The sequence below is a fragment of the Biomphalaria glabrata genome, chromosome 14 (assembly GCF_947242115.1).
Source record: "Biomphalaria glabrata chromosome 14, xgBioGlab47.1, whole genome shotgun sequence".
Classification (NCBI taxonomy): Eukaryota; Metazoa; Mollusca; class Gastropoda; family Planorbidae; genus Biomphalaria; species Biomphalaria glabrata.
Genome location: NC_074724.1, coordinates 2,943,228 through 2,961,265, shown reverse-complemented (window position 1 = coordinate 2,961,265; position 18,038 = coordinate 2,943,228). Strand labels below are relative to the sequence as shown.

Below are 18,038 nucleotides of genomic sequence, written 5' to 3'. Positions count from 1 at the left end.
TTGTTACGTATTTCTGATCTTCTGGCTAAATGTACTAGTAGGCACACAAATAAAAACACTGCAAGAACTTGACGACTCAACTTTCAGCTTTATATAACTTTATTGAATAATAACTATAACAATTCGTCACTGTAACATGTAGCGTATACGTCTTACATCGACTGTATCGACTGTAACGCACAGTACTGGCTCGCACAGTAGACAACAGTATCGACGACTGTACTGACTCTTTTCACATCAACTCTCTGGTTTATATAGAGTCCCTAATCGCTTGTCTATTGTTGCAAAAACACTGTTAGTATCCTCTGGAACAACATGGGAGGAAACATCACATCCTGTCGCTGTTTATACATGTCGATTCCAGAGAACACCTGCTGCAGTGTCATCTCGCTGAGGTGACTATGTGTGACCTTTAACTGTCACTGTTCATTTGTAACACTGCCCCCTTCGTAGATCTGTTCGTCCTCTGGAACAACACATGACGGCACGTCACATCCTGTCTTTGTTTACACACATAGATTCCGGAGAACACTCGGTGCTGTGTCATCTCGCCGGGGTCACACATAGTGACCTCTACCTGTCACTGTTCATTCGTAACACTATTTACTATAAAACTAGTGACTTCTAAGTCTAAACTTTCTAGCTCACTCCCTAGTACCCTCCTTTTATATCTTTTCTTAGAATAAAGAACCATGACATCTCAATACCCATCCTTGACCTGTTTACATTTAAATTTCTTTTTAATTTAACCTTCGCTGATTATATTTAATAAATATAATAGAACAAAGTCTATAAATATCATAGAACAAAGTCTTGAGTACCAACAACGGCTATCGATCAGTTTCGTGGACTTCAAAAAAGCGTTTGATAGTGTCCACCGAGAATCACTATGGAAAATAGTTAGAGAATACAGCATCCCAGAAAAATTCGTCCAGATCCTACGACACCTTTACAGTCAGTCTAGTTGCTGCATTAAAACAGAAGAGGGAACAACAGAGTTTTTTACAATCGAGACAGGTGTGAGACAGGGGTGCATCTTATCTCTCTTCCTTTTCCTCCTAGCCATCGACTACATAATGAGGAGAGCAATGAACCAGACTGCCTTTGGTATTCCATGGCGTGAACAACTCCGATTGACGGACTTGGACTTTACTGATGATGTTGCACTACTCGGGGCTACAAATAAATGCATTCAAGAAATGACGGAGAGCCTAGACAGAGATATTTTTCCCTGAAAGAAGGTCTTAGCGAGCCCTGAAGACCTTGAGATATGGCTAAGGAGTTTTAGTTTGCATTTTTTTTAAACAGTAGTTATGAGGTCTAACCCTGTCTCGTATCTCTTCATTTGTGATGAGGTTTTTGTATGTGATACCTATGTAGTATTTCAATTCCATTGCTAGGGTCCTGCTCTTTAGTTCTGCAGTCAGCGTCCACCATACGCAAGCATACAAGAACGTGGTCATGACAAGGGAGCACATCAGTCTGATTTTAGAGTTTAGGACTTTGCCTTTGTCTTTTCATATTGACTTTTGCGAGTGCTGCTGTGGACTGTGCAATTATAATTAGGGCCAGTAGTTCAGGTTTGGTTCCTTCATATGAGAAGAGAATAGCTCTGAGGTATATCTGAGGTATTTAAAACTACTGACACTTGTCAGTTTCTCACCTTCAAATCAGATGTCCCTTATAAAACTCTGTTGGCTATTGGTCATAATTTGTGCACATCACCAAATAAGCAGTTACTAAATTTTTTCAAGCTCCTCATCTTTACAAGAGAACAAAATTAATGAATTCTAAACAGGATCTTCGCTATCTATAGTTTTATTTAAAAAGTCTTGCTTCATTGAAAATAGGGGTTTGCAACAGACTTTTTAATAAGATCCAAGGGATTTTTTATTAGTTCTTTTAATAGTTCTTTTGCAAGGTCACTGTGTACCTCTACAGATTGATGTCTCATTAACATGTATATATAGTTGTTAAGTACTTTATTATTTGTAGATGTTTCTTTATCTTCTATTGTTATAAGTTATGAAGATTAGAAGAAATAATGTACATAGATATAGACTGTATATTGACTACTAGACCCTACAGATCTTATCTTATATATTACAGACGTTACTTCAAAAAAATAGATCTATAAAGATATGTACTAAATGTGTTCAATAGTGATATTATAATTAATAAATGTCTGGAAAAGTATATTTTCGGTTTGTAATTATGATATTTTAAAATTTAAATTATAATTTGATTATTTTATTTTTAAAAAAATCTGTATGCATATTATTATAGATATTTATATAATTTTATTTGCATTTTTACTTAAATTAAGTCATAAAAATTTTAATTTAGTTGCAAATATTTAAAGATTTGTACTTTTCTGTGCAAATTATCTTTACTGAATCTACAGTAAATCTAGACTATAGATCTAAGTCACTAAAATTCGCAGACTTTAAACGTCTGTGTGCAAATTATTTTAACTAGATTTAGCGTAAATCTAGAATCTAGCATATTTATAGGGTAATCTAGACATTAGAAGTATCAAGATTATAAAATTGACTAAAATTCAGAGAGTTTTCAGGTTAGGTGTGAATTATCTTCCCTGGTGGAAACGGTCAAATGGGTAGCAAAACAAGACTCCTGCGGGGATGAAAAAGAGTTCCTGCAGCGATCTGTCAACGTCCAGGTGCCGTTACATAAATGGCGTGTCCCGCATGGTTAGCCAGGTATAGTATACGAATATGACCGGGCCCTAGTAGTGCAGCCTTTCGTCTCTAGTCCGCAAGCCCGGAGTGTCTGTGTCCACTGGAAGTGAATGTTAAACCCCGAGTCCCACCCAACGTTGGACAGGGTGGCTGGAAGGAGAAACTCGCCGCCCAATTCAGGCTGGTGAAAGGGAGCTTTGTTTGCTTTTGCTGGCCTTAGTGTTCCAAGTGTGATGCACAACACTACTAGACAATTTCAAATGGCAATTTTTAAGCAAAAAACTGCTTGCATTGTTGATTTAAAAATTGTAATTTTTGCTTTCAGAAAAGAAAAAGGTAGCCGTTGCATCACAACTTTGAAAGATCTAAAATATTATGCTGGACTTTCAAGATCATAACAGGACATATGGACAGACTAGAACACAAAACTACTGTCCTCATATTGTTTTGTAATTGATAATAAAAAGTGATGTTATTAAATAAGGCTTGATTTTCCATTTGTAAACTCCAAATTATTTTTCTATTTAAAGTAGAAATGAAGTTATGATTTTTTTAGCAGCCCTTTAATTGGGAATAGCCTTCAACTGTTTCTTACCATCTGCTTATCTATGGCGTCACATGTGAAAAAGGATTTAAAACATTAAAATTAAAAACTTTTTGATACATAGGAACAAACGACACTTTCACAAAAGGGAATTTTATTAAAAGTGAAATTATTATTGACATTAACTTCAATAAAGTTAATGATACATTATCAAGTTTTAAATGCAGAAAAAAACAACTGTAATTTACTTATAAATGGTTGCATTGTTGCAAAATTGAACTTTACATTAATGGCAATGTCTTTGATTCCAAAAATTAAGGATGAGTGCAGAGTTTCACATGACTATGCAAACCTAGTGAACAGTTGATAAGTTGTAATATTTATAAACAACTGAATTTTAAAACTTTTTAGAAACTCATTTTATAGTTGTTGAACAATCGAATAACGTCTAGTAGGTAATTATAAATTATATGTATTAGAGCACAACAAACAAAAAACAAAAAAAAGGGTGGGGTGACACTCTGACCTGACCGCACCGGGTGACATTAACCCTAGTGACACCGCTGACTAATAGTAATACTAGTCATGTAAATCATCTTGTTATATATAGAGTAAATGATGTTTGTCGACCACCCGGGTTGCGTCTGGCATATCGGACACCTCACTGTATTATTATTAAATCTTTATTTGAATAATACTACCCAACCCAACATTCTCATAAATATTGCGCATGCACTATTTTGTCACACTTCCGACATGTACAGCTCCCTTTATCATTGAGAGAAAGTAATTTTTTCCCCAAGGGGAAGAAGGATATAGAGTCTGGTGTTAACACGATTTATAAGCCCCTAGATGCATTGGCCACTTAAAACTCATATATCTTCTAAATAGACATAGAAACATACATATATACATTTCACAACCCAGACTCTCCTTCCCACTTAAACATGTAAATAGGGGTGGCCAAAAAGTTTTACCATAAATTCTGAATAAGAAAACATATCGTCAAATGATGCGAGACATCAAAGGCAAAAAACTTGACACAGTAAAGAAGGGGAAATGAAAAAATTTATTGTTTTTTTTTTATACAATTTGATGTTATTCAAAAAAATATAGTACAAAACGTATCTTTAATTTATCTATTATGTGTTCTTGTGTGGGTTTATATGTATATTTCACTAAAACAAAATTCAAAACATATAAATTATTAAAAAAAAAGGTAATATGAGGTGTATGCAAAAAGCATAACCATTTTTTTAAAACCATTTATTTAATAGGCAACAAATATGTACAAATGTTATGATTCTTGATTGCACAAAGTCATGCAATGGTAGATTTGCATTAATAGTGTTACGTATTTCTGATTTTCTGGCTAAATGTACTAGGCACACAAATAAAAGAAACACTGCAAAGAACTTGACGACTCAACTTTCAGCTTTATATAACTTTATTGAATTATAACTATAACAATTCGTCACTGTAACATGGGGCTCAAGTCCACTCTCTTCTACTGTCTCGCACAGTAGAGAACAGTATCGACGACTGTACTGACTCTTTTCACATGAACTCTCTGGTTTATAAAGAGTCCCTAATCGCTTGTCTATTGTTGCAAAAAACACTGCTAGTACCCTCTGGAACAACATGGGAGGAAACATCACATCCTGTTGTTGTTTATACATGTCGATTCCAGAGGATGCCTGCTGCAGTGTCATCTCTAACTGTCACTGTTCATTTGTCACAATGCCCCCCCTTCGTAAATCTGTTCGTCCTCTGGAACAACACGTGAGGCACGTCCCATCCTGACTTTGTTTACATGCATAGATTCCAGATAACACTCGGTGCTGTGTCATCTCGCCGGGGTCACACATAGTGACCTCTACCTGTCACTGTTCATTCGTAACACTGCCCCCTTCTTAGATCTGTTCGTCCCGAACAGATTCTATTTCACCACGGTACTGATGGAGTCGGTCAACGTGGACAACCTTCAGCTTGGACCGTGGACTTTTCTGTATCCGGTAGACCACGTCGTTTATTCTTTTTACGACACGGTATGGACCTTCCCAGTCTCTTTGGAGTTTCGGGGATCTGCCTTTTCGTCTCTGTGGGTTATAGAGCCACACTAGATCATTCTCATGGAACCCCGACGTATTGGCCCGTTTGTCATACCTCGTTTTCATCAGGTCACTGTTGGTCTTGATGTTTCTGCGGGCCAATACATGAGCATTCTCCAATCGTCTTCGGAGATTGGTGACATATTCAGTTGAAGACACTGGTGTATCTCTCGGAATCCCAAATAACAGGTCACATGGTAGACGAAGCTCACGACCAAATAACATCTTCGCTGGGGTATATCCTGTGGTGCTATGAACGGATCCTCTGTATGACATGAGGAACATGGGGATATGGGTGTCCCAGTCGTCTTGTCGGTCATCAGTAACCTTAGACAGATGTTGTTCTAGGGTTCTGTTGAATCGCTCCACCATTCCATCAGATTGCGGGTGGAGAGCTGTCGTGTGAGTCTTTTCGATGCCAAGTGTCTTGCACATCTCCTGGAAAACTTTGGACTCGAAGTTCCTGCCCTGGTCAGAGTGCAACTCATTAGGTACACCAAAGCGACTGATCCAGTTATCCACGAGTGTTTCGGCCACTGTGATAGCTTCTTGATTTGGTATGGCATAAGCTTCTGGCCATTTGCTGAAATAGTCCATGACTACCAAGATGTATTTGTTTCCTTTCTTGGTTTCAGGAAATGGGCCTGCTACATCTATTGCGATCCTCTCGAATGGAACACCAACATTATACTGTTGCAAAAGACCCCTAGTTTTGCGTCGAGGGCCTTTTGCTGCCGCACATATGTCGCACCTTCGACACCATTCCTCTACATCCTCTCTATATCTGAACCAGTAGAACCGCTGACGAACCTTTTCCAGAGTCTTATTGACACCAAGATGAGATCCGCTAGCGCCATTATGCATCTCTTTCAGTACTTCAGCAACTCTCACCTTCGGTAACATCAGCTGAAGGCGATTGGATGTTCCATCAGCAGATTCCCAAACTCTTTTGATGACACCATTGACCAACGTCAGCGAGTCCCACTGAGCCCAGTACGCCTTGGTGGCTACCCCCTTCTCAGAGATGTCTTTCCAATCTGGCCGTTGTCCATCTTCTTTCCATAGAAGAATGGGAGCCAGATCTTCATCTTGCATTTGGTCCTCTCGAATCCTTTTATCACACCAGGGTCCGGAAACATCTACTCCGAGCCGAAGACAATTGACAGCTACCTCCTTTTCTTCAGCCTTCTTGCAGTGCTTACATTCTGCTTTGCAGGGTCGTCGAGACAGTGCATCAGCATTCTGGTGAATTTGCCCTTTTCGGTGCTTAGTTTCAAATTCATAGGTTTGAAGACGTTCGATCCACCTTGCCACCTGACCTTCAGGGCTCTTAAACGAAAGCAACCATTGCAGAGCTGCGTGATCTGACCTTAAGATAAATTTCTGCCCGTATAGGTACTTGTGGAAATGTTTTATTGCATCCACAACAGCCAGCAATTCACGTCTCGTCACACAGTAGTTCCTTTCAGCTCTCGATAGGCTTCGACTGAAGTATGCGATGACTCGTTCAGTTTCATCCACCTTTTGGGACAAGACTGCGCCTATTCCAGTGTTGCTTGCATCTGTGTCGAGTATGAATGTCTTCCCTGGAATGGGGTAGGCCAATACTGGTGATGAGGATAGTGTGTTTTTCAGCCTCTCGAAAGCTTCTTGACATTCAGATGTCCAAATAAATGGCCTCTTTTGCTCTGTCAGTTGATGAAGGACCTTACAGATGTTTGAGAAATTTGGCACGAAACGTCGGTAGTATGTACAGAGTCCCAAGAAACTTCTCAGCTCATGGATATTACTTGGCGTAGGCCATCGTTTCACTGCCTCAACTTTGTCAGGGTCAGTGCTGACTCCGTCATTTGACACAATGTGACCAAGGTACTTAACGTTTTTCCTGAATAAGGAACACTTCTTTGGGCTGAGTCTCATTCCCACACTTCTTATCCGTTGAAATACTTCCTTCAGATTTGCAAGGTGCTCTTCAAACGTTTTGCCAATGACAATAATGTCATCAAGGTAAACAAGGCATGTAGTCCAATGAAGTCCTCGTAAAACCCTCTCCATCAATCGTTCAAAGGTGGCTGGTGCGTTGCAGAGACCGAATGGCATCACAGTAAATTGCCAGAGGCCATTGCCAGCAGAGAAGGCGGTTTTCTCTCTATCATTGGGATGCATTTCAACTTGCCAATACCCACTCTTTAGGTCGAGAGTAGAAAATACCTGGGACCCTGCAAGCCTGTCCAAAGTATCGTCGATTCTAGGAAGTGGATAACTATCTTTATGTGTGACTTCATTCAGAGCTCTGTAATCTACACAAAATCGCATAGATCCATCCTTCTTCTTTACTAAGACAATAGGCGAACACCAAGGACTATTTGAGGGCTCAATGATTCCTTGCTGCGTCATGCCCTCTATCATGTCCATAGCTTCTTGTTGCTTTGCTAGCGGCAAGCGACGTGGTGGCTGTCGAATCGGTCTGGTGTTTCCAGTGTCTATTCGATGTTGTACCATGTTTGTCCGTCCGCAGTCTGTTTCATCAGATGGCAGAATATCTTCAAACTCCATGATCAACTGTTCCGCTTTGCTGTACTGCTCATCTGATAAATTCACTTTCATTTCTGTCAGGAGCTTGGTAATTTGTGGATTGAAAGGTTTGGTGGAATTAACGATCGTGATATCATTATTACAGTTTATGATCAGGTCAAGAGTATTACATATTGCGATGGGGCTGTCTTTCTCTAGATGTCTCTCCTGTAGGCCGAGGTTCATGATTCTGACAGGCACCTTTTGATCTTTTCCGACAATGACCAATGTTTTTCCTACTGCCATTCCGCTGTTGTCATTTTCAATGCCTTCCACTATCGCCGTCATCGTTGCAGTTTGACCATGCTCTAACTTTCCCCAGATAATTGCTTCAGACTGAGCTGGCAAACTTGTATCTTCTGTTAAAAGGATTCTTCTTATTTGACCATTCTCTTCATCTTCATCCCCGAGCAAGGGAATCTCAACATCACCACATTTCAAAGTACCACCTCCGATGTTCAGAGAGAATTCACATTTCTGCATAAAATCGAGCCCAATAATACAGTCATCCGTAATGTTAGCGATCAGAAATTCATGTATAAATGACTGATGCCCGAGCTCAAAGTTTATATTTGTCAGTCCATGTATAGGCATCATCTCTCCACTGGCCGTCTTCAAGGAGTAAGAGTTCACTCTCTTGATTTCGTTCTTTTTGACAATGTCTGGACGAATGACTGAACGTGAGGCACCAGTATCTAGAAGAAAACGGTAATTTCGAGATCCAATTCTACCATTGATGTACAGACTTTTATTCTTCCCTAACACAGCGACTGGAATTATAGTTGCAGGGGCTGTCATGTTCTTGATCGCCGATTTTTGCCCCATAAAACCGGCGAAAGTTAGTTTCCCTGGTAGACATGAGCACCTGACCTTGCATCTGTCTCCGGTCTGTGCTGATACTCTGTTTGTCGGGGAAATCTTCTCGTGCAGTTCCTTTGTAGATGGCCAGGTTCTCCACAATTCCAACAACGTACACTGGTTCTATTCTGTCCTTCTTGCTTCTTATTTGGTCTGCGTTCTTCTAGTACTTCAGTTACCCTTCTGAGAAGTTGTGTAAGATCTTCTTCTTGGACTTCCAGCATACGCCCATGATGGATATTCTTAGAGGCGTCTTTGGCGGCTTCATAGGAGAGGGCGTAGACCAGAGCTTCGCTGGATTTGCGCTTACCACTGATTCTTATTGCCTTCTTCAGTTCTGGATCTCGAATAGCATCAATGAATGCATCAGTGATAATGACGTCCAGAAAGTCTTGTGCTGCTGTTGGATATGCCAAATGAGCAAGACGTTCTATGTCCGCCTCTAGCTCTTGCAAGGTTTCACCGGAGCGTTGTTGTCGGGTTTTCAACTGAACTCTATAAACTTCTTGTAAATGTTCGTCTCCGTAACGAAGCTCCATAGCCTTAACAATGGCAGCGTAATCTTGTTGATTTGTTATTGACTGAAGCAGTTCTGCTGCCTTCCCTCTTAAAGCTAACACCAGAGCAGTCGCTTTCTCTTCTTCAGTGTTCCAGTTATTAACCTTGGCCGCTGCCTCAAACTGTCTTTTGTAAACAGTCCATGAGATGGATCCATCAAACACAGGCGGCTTTATCTTCCCAGAGATTTCGGGCACTAATGTTTTTGTTCTAGTACCCCGTTCCTTACTCAGTTGTTCTTGGACATGAGTCCTTATCTCTTCCATTTCTTTTTCCACAGTGTTGACTCTCTGGTCAATCTTCTCGTTCATAGAGCTCATCTGTTCATTTACTTGTTCATTCATGGCGTTTATTTTCTTGAAGCTCTCCTTCATTAAGTCCATCTGGCCCTGCATGTTACACAGGATCTCTGTCATATCTGGGTTTAATTCAAATATGTATTCATCTGGATCTTGATCTTCCTCAATAAGGGCCTGTCTTAGGCGTTCTGTTAGTGTTTCTTTGTTACCATTGAGCTGCAGACCTCTCTCACGAAGTTCTTGCCTTAATTCTTTGACCAACAGCTGGTTAAGTAGTTTCCTCGAAGACATTTCAGCCAGAAAACATCCCACTTCTGACACCAATTGTTACGTATTTCTGATTTTCTGGCTAAATGTACTAGGCACACAAATAAAAGAAACACTGCAAAGAACTTGACGACTCAACTTTCAGCTTTATATAACTTTATTGAATTATAACTATAACAATTCGTCACTGTAACATGGGGCTCAAGTCCACTCTCTTCTACTGTCTCGCACAGTAGAGAACAGTATCGACGACTGTACTGACTCTTTTCACATGAACTCTCTGGTTTATAAAGAGTCCCTAATCGCTTGTCTATTGTTGCAAAAAACACTGCTAGTACCCTCTGGAACAACATGGGAGGAAACATCACATCCTGTTGTTGTTTATACATGTCGATTCCAGAGGATGCCTGCTGCAGTGTCATCTCTAACTGTCACTGTTCATTTGTCACAATGCCCCCCCTTCGTAAATCTGTTCGTCCTCTGGAACAACACGTGAGGCACGTCCCATCCTGACTTTGTTTACATGCATAGATTCCAGATAACACTCGGTGCTGTGTCATCTCGCCGGGGTCACACATAGTGACCTCTACCTGTCACTGTTCATTCGTAACAATAGGCAGCAGAAAAAAAAGTCACAGTAGCAATAACAATGTAGAAATCAAGCCTACAATTATTGATCGACCAGGTGCGCTAAAGGCATTTGTCTTTGTGTGAAACATCAACATGCACTGGGCTTGTAATAAGTATATAAGCACTATGCTATGTGTGGTCTAAGAGATTGTCAAAATTAGAAGAGAGTATGAAGCCTCCTCCCCTTCCCTTTTTTTTCCATGTCTCCTAAGCATACCAGAAGAGTGGAGAAGCTCTAAAAAAAAAAAAAAAACAGGTGAGAGAGAGCAGGAGACTAGCGATTATCAATCGACCATTTTCTGGTACCAAAAAGGCTAAGGTGTGACAGGCGCGCACTCCAAATCGGCCAACAACTTTTACAGGGAAAAAAAAATTCGCAAACTTTTATGCATCAGAAAACCGACCCTACCCCTCTTCACATCAGATTTAATTTTAATTAGGTCTAGGTCTATGTGTAGTGATTTATTATAAAATAGCTATTTATATCCATGGACAAAAGGATGACGAATTCATTGACACCCCTCAGTTTTTTCGTTGGGTCAGACCATTACGGAGTTATGAATTCTGAAACTTAAAAATGGCCGGAGATTAGCTTAGCGTGGCCAATAAACATCTTTTACTCTAGATTCTAATTTATTACTACCATACTACATAATTATCATAATATACTAAATATAGACTATTGGACTATTGTTTGCTTGACTTACCTATTTCAAATAAAATAAGGCTTCCCATCATGATTTTATATGAAGACTGAAATGCAGTAAAAACACAGATTCTTAGTCTAGTCTGTCTAGATTATTCTAGACTAGCTGTAGTTTCTAGATATCCTAGTTAAGTATATAGGATACATGTATAGATAATAAGATAGGTCTAATAAATTGTAGATCTAGAATCTAGATACTAAATGATTAGTAAATGTGACATAGAGAGTCTATAGTCTATATGAATATGTTACAAAGTAGAATCTACTTATCTTGATTATTCTAGAGTAGACCTAAGCCAGCTAAAAAAAAGCAAAGGCTTGGCTTAAATTTAAACTTAATTTGGACCTCTCTTCTAGTCTACTAATGATAACTAATCTACCTTACCTAGTACTGCCTAGTAGTCAGTACTACAGTAGACTTGAGTAGACTATAGTATAGTTATAGTATAAACTTATAAAGTAGACATATAAAGTAAAGTTATTAGACTATTAGAATTAGATCTAGATTCTAGATTAGATCTAGACTTGGACTAGTAAGAGAGTAAGTAGACTAGCAAGTTCTTTATAATTAATAAAGGTCTAGATCTATTTCTTTAATTTTTAAAGACTGACTTGTAAAATATTTTTTGCAAAGAGTTTCGATCTCAGTCTAAATTAGTAGATCTAGATCTATATTCTATATAGTATAGTCATAGACTCTAGAGTTGATGTTTGTTTAGTCGGAAGTCCATTATCAATTTCCGTATTCCCGAAATGCATCTCTCTTAATAATGGTAACTAGTCTACTATACCATACAATTAATGATGCGAAAGTACATAAGATATAGATCTAGATATATAGAATTATAAACTTTCAAAGCTTTTTTAAATTAAAATAAAAAAAAAATCTAATTTTTACGACTTAATGCACAAGTAAAAATTATAAATATCCATAATAATATATAAATAATAATTCTAAATGAAATAAAATAATCATTTTATAATCATAATTACGAAACGGAAATAATGTTTTCCGGACATTTAGGCACCCATCTTTATATAGGTCTATACTCCTTTATGCCCAACCAGTGACCACGGCTGTGTATCAAGGATTGGGGTTTTGAGTTTTGGCACATCGGCACAATTTAGGCCATGTCGTGCCCGTAATCCTTCAAGGATTACTCTCCCTTTATATCACAAGGTCTAAATTCCACACAGTTAAATTATTAAAAGCAAGGTCTATTGACTCTATTCACAGTTAAAATAGTTAAGTTAGTAAAAACTAATAATTTAGTAAAAATCTTTTGTAAATATTATATGTTCACAATTTCAAAAATCAAATCTTCGTAGACAACCCAACCTCCCGGACAAAGCCCAGTACCTTCCCAGAGTCGACACTATCGAACAGTGTTTTCAAGTTGTGCACTCTAAAAATTTTTACAATAATATCCTGGTATATGGGGCAATCAATGAGGATATGTTCCACAGTGAGACGAGAGTCACAGTACTCACAAAGTGGGGGCTCCTCTCTCTTCAGCACAAAGGAGTGTGTGATGTAGCCTAGGTGAGGCCAATCCTAAGTCTGGACATTGTCGTGCTACCACGCCTTGTCAGACCCTAAGGCCCTTAGATGTGGGCCGCCACCTGACATCCGCCACAACCTGTCTGAGTTTCTTGTGGGTCTCAGCCTCCCACCAATCCTGCCACTGTCGATAGGTGGCAGAGGCAATCATGGGTGTAGCCAGGGGGGAGGGTTTGGGGTTCAACCCCCCCCCCTCGGATCGGAATTTAGTGACTGATTTTTTGCTTTGATTTTGTTCATTTAAAGTGAGATTTTAATACTAAGCCATCATTTGCCCCAGCACAACCAAAGGGGTTTTGAGTTTAAAACCCCCTACCAGGGTTTTTGAGTTTAAAACCTCCTACCAGGGGTTTTGAGTTTTAAACCCCCTACCTGGGGTTTTTGCAGTTAACTCCCCTCTTCTATAAAACAAAACAAAATGCAAACGAAAATCCCCTAATTCCAAGTGCACAGTTTAGGAAGATTTTGATTTTAAAACCCCCTCTAAAATTTACGATAAACCCCCTCTTCAATATAAAAAAAAGCTAATTACGCACTCAAAATGTTATGAGCGTAGCTAAATAGGTTTTGACTCAGTTTTAAGTTTAAACCCCACTTCAGCGGGGTTTGAAGGTAAAAACTACCTCTTTAATAATAAAAACAAAGCAAATTATACACTCAAAATGTTATGAGTGTAGTCAAAGGGGTTTTGAGTTTAAACCCCCATTCAGAGGGGTTTGATGCTAAAAATACCTCTTCAATATAAAAAAAAAGCAAATTACACACTAAAATTATTTGAGCGTAGCCAATCCAATCGGGGGTTTTGAGTTTAAACCCCACTTCTACAGATGGCTTTTTAAAAAAGTTTAAACCCATCCAGATGGCTTTGAGTTTAAGATTCCCGTACAGAGCATTTTAAGGTGGAAAACCCCCAACAGATGATTTTGACGATAAAACTTCTCTTTTCGATATAAAATCTAAAGCAAACTACAGTCACTTAATTCCAAGAGCGTATTCAAGAGAGGTTACAGATTTTTACCAGTGGCAGGACTCCATTAATAAACTGCAGTCAATAGTGATCTGCCGAAATTGAAAAACACTAAATGTGACTCAACAAAGATGGCTAAGAAACATTTTAGGAGTCAGTCTAAATCAAGCCAATCCTATGCCGAACTGGGAGTCGACCCCTTAGTAAGATTGTGAGAGAGCGAAGCATGAGATTTGCGGGACATGTTCTCCGACAAAATGAATTACGCATAAGAAGAGTTGCAATGATATCCTAGTACAACTTGATGCCACTCATTCATGGAGGTTCTCATGGCAGGTGGGAAGAGGCTTCAGACATTACCAGTGACAGATTTTTATGGAAACAGCTTGACGTCAAATGCTCCGAACGGCGTGGGAGGGTCTAAGTAAGAATAGCACATTAGTTTTTGAAATAAAACTTTTTAATAGCAGGAAAATGCAGTGTAGATACCTCAGAATATGCATTTTGTTGGCTTTCAATACCAGAAATAGTGCTTGGCGGCGGGGCTTCGCCACGCGCTGGGGGAGCTCCTAGCGCTCCCCCATACCCCCTTGCTAGTAATAACGGGGAATCTACAAATTTCCCACTAACTCATGGAAGAACCTAGGGCACAATAAACGTCTTCCGAAAGAATGAAGGGTCAGAATGTAATAAAGATTATGTACAAACACACACATAAATACATATAAAAAAAATTTCGCCGGGGGGGGGGGAGAAAAAAAATCCCCCCGCCCCCAAACTGAGCTAATACAATAGCTAACAACTCAATGGTGTCCTTCAACTTTATTAGATTTTATTAGAATTTTTGAATGGATTCTCTCATTCGGAGGCCCAACGGCTGTATGACGTTTGGCCTTCGATTGTATACTTCTACTTCTGTAGGGTTGAATATGGAGTCAAAAGCAGGGTTCGTGGGGTTGGATTTTAGCTTGACTATATACTGCATTGCAAGCTTTTTCATTCTTATATCCATGGGGAGTTCTCCAGCCTCCACATGGAGACTTGGAATAGGTGATGTACGAAACGCGCCGACAGAGACGCAGGGCAGCATTTTGTATTGGTTCCAGTATTTCCTTGCTGCTCCATATATTATGGATCCGTAGTCTAGCTTGGATCGGATTAGGCTCCGATATAGCAACAGCAAGGTTTCTCTGTCAGCTCTCCAGTCCGTATGGCTGAGTACTCTAAGTATGTTTAATGACTTTTGGCATTTCTTCTTAAGTTCCTTAATGTGGGGGAGAAAATTAAATTTGGAATCTAGGGTGAGGACTAAAAATTGTGTAGTTTTCACAAAAAAGGATCTTCTTTTTGTGTATAAATAGTTCAGGGTATGGGTGGATTCCCCTTAAATTACAAAAATGCATGCTAACTGTTTTGGAGTCCGAAAATTTAAAACCATTATCGTTTGCTTAATTTTGAATTTTATTTAAACATAATTGTAGTTTTCTTTCTAGGGTATTCATGTTTTTTCCATATGTAAGAATGACAAAATCATCAACATACAGAGAGCACTCTTTACCAGGGGACAGAGCCTTTATAATACTGTTTATTTTTATGTTGAACAGGGTAACTGAGAGAATGCTGCCCTGGGGTACAGCCATTTCCTGATCATAAGTGTCAGAAGCGGAGTTGCCCACTCGAACCTGAAATTTCCGGTCCTTCAGGAATTCCCTTAAAAAGCAGGGAAGGTGTCCCTTAAGCCCCATAAGCTCCAGATCACGTAGAATGTCATGTTTCCAGGTTGTATCATAGACCTTTTCTATGTCGAAAAATACAGCTACTAGATGTTCTCGTCAAAGGAATGCATTTCATATGAATGCTTCCAGCCTTGTCCGCCCCTGCCGGAATCCTCACTGGTAGTTGGAGATGATTTTATTTCTCTCAAGGTACCAGACCAGCCTGTTGTTTATCCATGGTTTCCATGGTTTTGCAGATGCAGCTTATTGGGCGATAGTTAGCTGGGTCAGATCCATCTCTTCCCGGTTTAGGTATCGGTATAAATGTGGCTTTCTTCCAGCTGTTTGGAAAAGCGCCAGTTTGCCACACACAGTTATACATTTTTAGCAGGGTCGCCAATGAGGGTTCGGGAAGATGCTTGAGGAACTGATAATGGATTTCATCTTCTCCTGGCGCTGTGTCATGTGATTTGTCCAGCCAGTTCCTCAGTTCCTCAAGCGAGAACGGTTTGTTATAATATTCATTGTTTTCAGATCTGAATTCAATGGAGTGTCTTTCCTCCCAGATTTTGACTTTTCGGAACTCTGGCGTGTAGTGTGCAGTGGATGATTTATCTGCTATTGAGGATGCAAGGCAGTCAGCTATATCTCTGGGAGAAGTAAAAGTTCGTCCTTCGTTTTTCAAATGCCCTATCGCATTTGATTTTTTCCCTTTGATCCGCATTACTGCCTTCCAAACCGCTCTAGCAGAAGTTTTGGCATCGAGACTGCCGACAAAATTTCTCCAGGAATTCCATTTGGCTGACCGTATGATTTGTCTAGCCTTTGCTCTAGCTATCCTAAATAGATTTAGGTTTTCCTGGGAAGGATTCTTTATAAATGCAGCCAGTCGTTTTTTTCCTATCGCCAATTGCACTTTTGCAAGCAAACCATGGTTTGCTAGGCCGTTTTGGATTTGTCGAGGTTAGGGGTACAACTTTCCTGGCTATACCAAGTAGCGTGCTAGCAAAGGTATCAGCTGGGTTCTGTTCATTTAGAATATTGTCTGTGATATCCTCAGAGCATCTTTTTTGGAAGTGTTCCCAATCAGCTTTATTCAGCTTACACCACTGAGGTCGTCCAAATGAGGGGAGATTGTTAGCAATGATGATTGAAAAGTGATCACTTTCCCGTAGATCATTGCTTACTGACCATTTAAAGTCAGTCATCCAGAAGTCCGTAGACGCATACAGTGAGATCAATGCACGTGAGAGATCCAGTTCCAGGGTGCAAGTAGGTCGGTGATGCATCATTAAGTATGCATAAATCATGTTGGAGGAAGATATTATTCAACATACGACCTCTTGTGTCAGTATTGTTGGATCCCCACATAGTGTTAATGGGCATTGAAATCCCCAAGGATTATACAGGTCCTCCATGTCTGTTGGGTTTAATGGAGCGCCTGGTGGTAGATACAGGCTGCAGCAAGTGATAACCTTGTGTAGGGTTATCCTAGCTGCTACGGCCTGTAGTGTAGTCTGTAGTTCTACCCTCTCATGGGGGACGCTGTCCTTCACAAGGATACAGACTCCACCTGATGCTCTCTCTGCATCCTCAATATTCCTGCTGTAAGCACTGTAGCTTCGGAAACTGATGTCCCCTTTCAGAAATGTTTCATATAAGCTGACAGCTACAGGAGTCTCGGAGTACATGAGTAGCTGCATTTCCTCATAATTGGACTTGAGGCCTCTACAGTTCCACTGTACAATTCTGGAACTCATGACTTATTCTAAATGACCTACTTGGAGCTATTAGGCCTTGCTAGGCCTCCGGAGGGGTTTCCCTTTATTCCAGTGACCTTAGAATTTTTAGTCTTGGGTTTGGGAGGAGAGGAAGACACCCCCCACTTTTGGGGGAAGTCTTTCTCTCTGGAGAGGGGAGATCCCTCCTGTTAGAGAGGAAGTTATTTCCTCCTACCTCACCCCGGGCATCCTCACCGCTTTGATTTCTCCCCTTAGGGAATTGGTCAACCTCTAATACAATAGAGGTTGGAGTGTCTGGCTGGGTTTTCTGAGGAGAACCTGTGTCAGACATGATGTCTCCGGGTTCTCCTGGAGTGTTGGTTTTGACATGCTGTTCAGTCTCCATGCTCTCATCAGCGAGTACAGAGAACCTGTTCTTTAGCATGACAACAGGGCTTTCTTGTCTCTTCGGAGGTGTGCTCTTTGGCGGTGTTTTCTTCTGCGTTGGAGGAGGAGGAGGGGTCAATGTGTCCGTCTGTGTGGCAATGGATCTTCCTGTCTTAGCCACAGCCTAGGCGTAGGTCTTTGTCAAGCCAAATTGACCCTTGGGTAGGGCCCATACAGCCAATTTCGCCAGGCTGAAGGTACATCCATTTCTTGCCTTGTACTCCTGCACGGCAACCTCCTGTTTCCACACAGGGCAGTCCTTGGAGCAGGCTGTGTGGCCAGCGTGACAGTTTGGGCATTTGAACTGGGCTGTGCAGCCCTTGGCCTCAACACTATCCAGCACATCTGGCACACACAGTGTTCCTCTTACAGACTGCCGCG

General features: G+C 40.2%; 1 protein-coding gene across 2 annotated transcripts in view; it reads right to left on the bottom strand.

The window, feature by feature from the left end:
- LOC106073590 (uncharacterized) overlaps positions 1 to 11,989 on the bottom strand; it is a 29,966-nt gene extending 17,977 nt beyond the window's left edge. The window contains exons 1-2 of one of the 2 annotated variants that reach the window (XM_056010522.1): positions 11,859 to 11,989; positions 11,248 to 11,370 (exon numbers count right to left, since the gene is read on the bottom strand). In XM_056010522.1, the coding sequence (XP_055866497.1) occupies positions 11,248 to 11,278 (31 nt within the window). In that variant the 5' untranslated portion in view covers positions 11,279 to 11,370; positions 11,859 to 11,989. The remainder of the gene's footprint in view (positions 1 to 11,247; positions 11,371 to 11,858) is intronic. The other variant, XM_056010521.1, reaches the window with a different exon arrangement.
- Between the last annotated feature and the right edge of the window lie 6,049 nt (positions 11,990 to 18,038).